Source organism: Gekko japonicus, unplaced genomic scaffold (genome assembly GCF_001447785.1).
Source record: "Gekko japonicus isolate JY-2015 unplaced genomic scaffold, Gekko_japonicus_V1.1 scaffold603, whole genome shotgun sequence".
Classification (NCBI taxonomy): domain Eukaryota; kingdom Metazoa; phylum Chordata; class Lepidosauria; order Squamata; family Gekkonidae; genus Gekko; species Gekko japonicus.
The window spans coordinates 819,013-825,044 of record NW_015169192.1 but is presented as its reverse complement, the minus strand read 5'-3'; the positions used below and the strand labels follow the sequence as shown (position 1 = coordinate 825,044).

Genomic DNA, 6,032 nt, shown 5'->3' with positions numbered 1-6,032 from the left:
ACATTCCGCAACTGGATGAACTCCCTTGGCGTCAACCCACATGTCAACCACATCTATGGGTAGGTCTTATTGGATTACCAGAACTGCCAGCTTCCAATGAAAACAGAGCTTAAAAACAACAGATGTGCACAGCGCTCATAAGCAGGCCCAGCTAACATCTCCTCTCCATTTTAGAGACCTACAGGATGCACTAGTGATCTTACAGCTCTACGAAAAGATCAAAGTTCCTGTAGACTGGAATAAAGTCAACAAGCCCCCCTATCCAAAACTGGGTGCAAACATGAAAAAGGTAAAACTGTCTGGTTGCTGTAATGCAGTAGGGTTTTCATTTCAAGTTTAGGCCTTCCAGGAAGGCATTTACTTACTGGCTTTTCTGCTGAGGAGCCCCCATGCATTGTAGAAGGATCCGGGTCAAGTTTTAGGGTGGTCACTGAACAGGCCTCTTGGGCCTCGCTGCTACCTGGGCATCTACCGTGTGCATCCTAGAATGCATCCACCCATCCCACGTCACAGAAGGAGATTGGGCATGTTGGGCAAGATGTGTTTCAGTTCATCATCTTCTCATTGAAAAACTGGATTCACTGACATTGAGGAAACTCAGTTTTAGTGGAGCTTGTTTGTCATTTTCTCATTGAGAAACTCCAGAGAAGCTTCTGAAGAATTTCAGGGCTAAAAGCTAGGGATGTGCAGTGCAAAAAAGAATATCCAATTTGGTATTTTGTTTTGTTTCTTCGTTTGGTCCACTGAGACCCAGTGAGGAGTTTCCATGGTGGAGGGATCACAAGTCCCTGTGGTTCAATGGGGAAACGTCTTCCCAGGTGCTTACAAACACAAGATATTTGTCTCTTGTACAAGCCACTGAGATGCAATGAATAAATTTCCCATGGGAGGATCAGAACACCATCTCCCTGGCCGGAGAGCAGCCGAGATGTGGTGTTCTGACCTTCCCAGTGGTCATACAGAGATGGTGGAGACCAGTGCCATTACAGGGGAAGCCATTTAGTTCCAGCCAGGATCCTTTATGGGCCCACATGTCTGAGTTGTGCACTCCTACACAGAGGGGGAAAAATGGCCTGGAGCCAAATTTGCTGAGTTCTTACTGGGGAGCACCTCTACGTTCCCTGTGAGTTTTATGCTATGGTTTGGAGTGATTTGGAGGGACTTCGTTTTGTGTAAGGGCCCAGCAGATGTGCCTCCAAAGCAGGATAGTTCATTTCAGAGCACGATCCTTTCCTAAAATGAACGGACCACCTTATTTCAAACCATCTCTATAATCTGTAGCCAGGGCCTTCAGTAATAATGTGAGGCCTGACCAGTGTTCCCTCTAGGCCGAGTTAGTGTGAGCTAGCTCACAGTTTGTTAGCCTCCAGCTCACAGATTTTTGCCTTAGCTCAGGAAGGATGGCTCCAGAGTAAACTAATGGGTGCAGTAGCCAAATCGCTCGCTCACAGCTTTAATGCCAGTAACTCACAAAGTAGGACTTTTGCTCACAAGACTCCACAGCTTAGAGGGAGCATTGGACCTGACCAGTGTTCCCTCTAGGCCGAGTTAGTGTGAGCTAGCTCACAGTTTTTTAGCCTCTGGCTCACACATTTTTGTCTTAGCTCAGGAAGGGTAGCTCCAGAGCAAACTAATTTATGCAGTAGCCAAATCGCTGGCTCACCACTTTAATGCCAGTGGCTCACAAAGTAGAATTTTTGTTCACAAGACTCCACAGCTTAGAGGGAGCATTGGACCTGACCCTCCTATTTTTATCTTTATATGTTGCCACCTTATGTAATATCATGGCACAGAATCTAATTAGCTTCTATCTCTTTTTCACTATCTCCTCTTTCCGTGCATACAGCTAGAAAACTGTAATTATGCTGTAGACTTGGGGAAGCACCCAGCGAAGTTCTCCCTGGTTGGCATTGGTGGGCAGGATCTCAATGACGGAAACCCGACCCTCACACTGGCTGTAGTGTGGCAGCTGATGAGAAGGTATTAGTATAAGACGGGTAATCACGTGCAGGTCTCTCCCAAGCACTGGGTGGCAGGGGAGTTCGTCACTGATTCCAAAGACCGGTGGGGGTAGAAGAGTAGTTTGCATTTGTTAAGCTGGGCATTTCATTAGCCTGATCCAGAAGAGACCAAGCCCTATGAGGAAAGGCTACGGGACTTGGGAATGTTCAGTCTGGAAAAGAGGAGGATGAAGAGGGGACAAAAAAAAAAAGAGGAGGGCAGGGAGCTCCTGTTGGCAGCGAAGAACAGGACTCGCAATAATGGGTTTAAATTAAGGGCGGGAAGGTACCAGCTGGATATTAGGAAAAACTGTTGTACAGTAAGAGTTGTGCAACAGTGGAATCATCTGCCTAGGGAGGTGGTGAGCTCCTCCTCACTGGTAGTCTTTAAGCAGCGGCTGGACAAACACTAGTCAGGGATGCTCTAGGCCAGTGGTGGCAAACCGAGGCTGATCCTGCACTGAGCAGGGGGTTGGACTAGATGGCCTGTATGGCCCCTTCCAGCTCTGTGATTCTGTGATTCTATGATTCTAAGTATCTATCCACAGAACCTGATATGACTAAAAGCCCCAGTAGTCATGAATGGTATTTACAAAAGAAAACCCCACCAGAAATAGGTCCTACCAGTCTCGCTATCACCTTGCTTTGGTGTGGGTGGGCTATTTTGCTGTGCCTCAGCTTTAGTAGTAGTGGCAGCAGCACCAACACCAATACTTTCACCAACAAGAAGAGAGCTTGGATGCACCTGAAGAAAAGAACCCATATTCCCATTCCCCACCATTCCCATTCACACACAACCAGTGTTCCCTCTAAGCTGAGTTAGTGTGAGCTAGCTCACAGTTTTTTAGCCTTCAGCTCATATATTTTTGTCTCAGGAAGGATGCCTCCAGAGGAAACTAATTTATGCAGTCGCCAAATTGCTCACTCACAACTTTAATGCCAGTAGCTCACAAAGTTGAATTTTTGCTCACAAAACTCCACAGTTTAGAGGGAGCATTGCACACAACCATGAGGAGAGGGGATTGCCCAGTGGCACAGGTACGTTTTGTATACAGAAGGTCCAAGGTTCAATCCCCAGCATCTCCGATTAAAGGATCTCAGGTAGCAGGTTGTTAGGATTCGGAAATCTTTGCTTTTCTTTTTGGCTCTCCAACCCACCTCCTTGGTGCTGAGCTCCAAACGACAACCTGTTTTTCTTCAGAAGCTCTTGCCTGTCTTTACACCATGAGTAAACAAAGTCTCACTTCTGTGCCCAGGCATACCCTGAATGTCCTTGAAGACCTTGGGGATGGTCAGAAAGCCAACGACGACATCATAGTCAGCTGGGTGAACAGGACTTTGAGAGAAGCGGATAAATCGAGTTCCATTCAGAGCTTTAAGGTAGGGGACTGCGTCTGAATTCTTAATCTCCCTCCTTTTTTTACCAACTGAGGGAGGCTGGGCTTCCATGTCTCTAGAAATAAGTCTGAAAACACACTGACTGGAACACTTGGTGGAGGTGACCACTGTCAGTGACCCGAGGCCACTTCTTGTCTAGCAACTTCTACACACTCACGTACACATAGGAAAGACACCAGCCATGTCGTGCTGTGGGCTTTTGCACTCATGCTTCTTTAGCAAGCAGTTTGCTGGCTTCTTCCATAACTCCCGTGTCCTGTTAACCATTCAGGCCTAGTGCTCACTGAGGTGGTAAAGTTGTGTCTGGCCTGCATCCCTGCAGGTGGGAAGGGGGAGGTTTCTAGGTAGTCAAGTGCTTGTTGTCCCCCCACAACCCCCTGCACACAGGAAACTAGCTTGTCAAGGAGAAGGCTAGGCTAATACTTTTCTATAACACGCTAGTTTTCTATGGAGAGTGATTTATTTATTTACTTATTGGTATGTCAGAGGCTTTAATCATGTGCACTTCCACCTGCTGTCTGAAGTGATAAAATCCACACACAGTTTAGCCCCTCAGGGAGAGCAGGCCCCAGTAGACATCAGTTCTTTCCAGATGCAACAGCTGCCGTTGTTTCTAGAGCGGGTATTTGCACAAGACGTTGCTGCATAACATCTCTGTTTTTTGCATGCATATAATTCCCCTGCTCTTCTTCCCGTAATATGCTGACCTCCCTCCCTTTGTTTTCTACCAGGACAAGTCGATCAGCAGTAGCTTGGCAGTTGTGGATTTAATCGATGCTATTCAACCTGGCTGTATAAATTATGACCTCGTAAAGATGGGCGATCTATCAGAGGAAGACAAACACAGTAACGCCAAGTAAGCCTCCACCAGCTCATATTAATGGCTGCCCTCCTGTTTCTAAGAGTTCTGCCCATTTTGGGTCTTGCTTGGAATTCTGAGGTCATATTTACTTATTTAGTACATTTTAATCCCACCCTTCATTCAAGGAATTCAGGGAGGGATGCATGGTAGTCCTTTTCTCCACGGTATCCTCACAGCAGCTGCCTATGAGCTGGGTTGGTCTAAGAGACACTGAATGGCCAGAGGTCACTCGGGGAGGTTCATGCAGAGTGGGGATTTAAAGCCCTGTCTCCTTGACCCTTGCCTGCCTGCTGCTCCACACTGTCTTTCCATGTGGCTGCTTTGAGAGTCGAGACCATACTGGGGGACAGAGGGGACGTTTGTGGTGCCAGATCCACCCATGCCTGAATAGCCATAGCCCACCTTTGTTTAGAGTGCCCTATGGATCCTTCACAAGATTTATTATGTTTGTATGTATTTGTTATACTTTTATCCTTCCCTTCCTCCCAGGAGCACGTGGCAGTGTAAATAGTTCTCCCGTGCCTCCATTTTATCCTCAGCAACAGTCCTGTGAGGTAGGTTAGGTCAAGTGAGAGCAACTACTCCAAGGTCACTAAGTGAATTTCATGGTGAGGATTTGAACTTTGGTCTCCCCGGGCCTTGTCTGACACTCTAACCACTACACACACTGGCTGTCATTTAAAGCTACCAAGAGAGCTGGCACGGTGTAGTGGCCAGTGTTGGACACAGGTTCGAATCCCTGTAAGACACAGGGAGGGGAAAACAAACCTGACCCAAAATCTGGGTTATGTGTACCTCAATATTGTTTGACCTCTTAAGAAGGCCCCAATAGGGCAGAAACGCATCAGGTCATGTGCACTGGCCCTTGTGTTTAGGCTATACTTTTTTACAAGGTTTTTCTGGGCCCTTATGTATGTTTTTAACTGTCTTTCTAATAAATACTTGTATTTTTGTATATTATAAGTTTTAACTAGGTTTTTAATATTGGCCCTTCATTAGACTTTCTTCTCACCCTTTTGGTTCTTGATTCGAATCCCTACTCTGCCATAGAAGCTCATTGCGTGACCTTGGGCCAGTCATGCTCTCTCATCCTAACCTACCTTGCAGGGTGGCTGTTGAGGGGATAAAATGTAGGAAGGGTGAACATGCATGCTTTTTCGGTCCACACTAGGTACGAAAGCTGGGTATAAATATATCCATAACAATATAATGGCTCTCCTCCTTAGGTATGCTGTGTCCATGGCTAGAAGAATTGGCGCCAGAGTCTACGCTCTGCCCGAAGACCTTGTAGAAGTGAAGCCCAAGATGGTGATGACAGTGTTTGCCTGCTTGATGGGCCGAGGAATGAAAAGAGTGTAGAAACCAGGCTCCGCACCAAAGCGCCCAAGCTTCCCACCTCCCCCTTGGCTCGTGTCTTGCAAGATCAGCTGTTTTCAGCCTGAAACGCTGTCGGCCCTTAAAGAACTGTCCAAGTGGTTGTTTATTTTGTTTGTTTTTAAGAAAAGGACTCTGAGAGTTTTGCTTTGCAAGGCAGGAATTAATGCAGTGGGAATTCCTGGGGAAGGGGAGCGTTAAAAACTCACAGAGCCTCTCTTTCCGCGGGAGTTCTGAGTTGCCTTGGTGCTTCCTTGTCGGGTTTGTCTTCTCACGTGCCCGGCAAAATGCATCCAAATCAGAACAGCTTCCTGAAGCAGCCTGCCAGAACGGTGACCAAAGCTTTCTCCCCCCAGATGCTCAGTTCTCTGGTGGGCTGCTGGAGGTGGCTGGCACCG

At 47.1% G+C, this 6,032-nt stretch overlaps 1 protein-coding gene across 1 annotated transcript in view; it reads left to right on the top strand.

The window, feature by feature from the left end:
- Positions 1-6,026, top strand: part of PLS3 (plastin 3) — a 52,838-nt gene extending 46,812 nt beyond the window's left edge. The window contains exons 12-17 of the mRNA XM_015416270.1: positions 1-59; positions 175-289; positions 1,847-1,980; positions 3,257-3,380; positions 4,130-4,254; positions 5,487-6,026. The exon at positions 1-59 is cut by the window's left edge and continues 15 nt beyond it. Coding sequence (XP_015271756.1) covers positions 1-59; positions 175-289; positions 1,847-1,980; positions 3,257-3,380; positions 4,130-4,254; positions 5,487-5,619 — 690 coding nt within the window. The 3' untranslated portion in view covers positions 5,620-6,026. The remainder of the gene's footprint in view (positions 60-174; positions 290-1,846; positions 1,981-3,256; positions 3,381-4,129; positions 4,255-5,486) is intronic.
- The last annotated feature ends 6 nt before the right edge of the window (positions 6,027-6,032 follow it).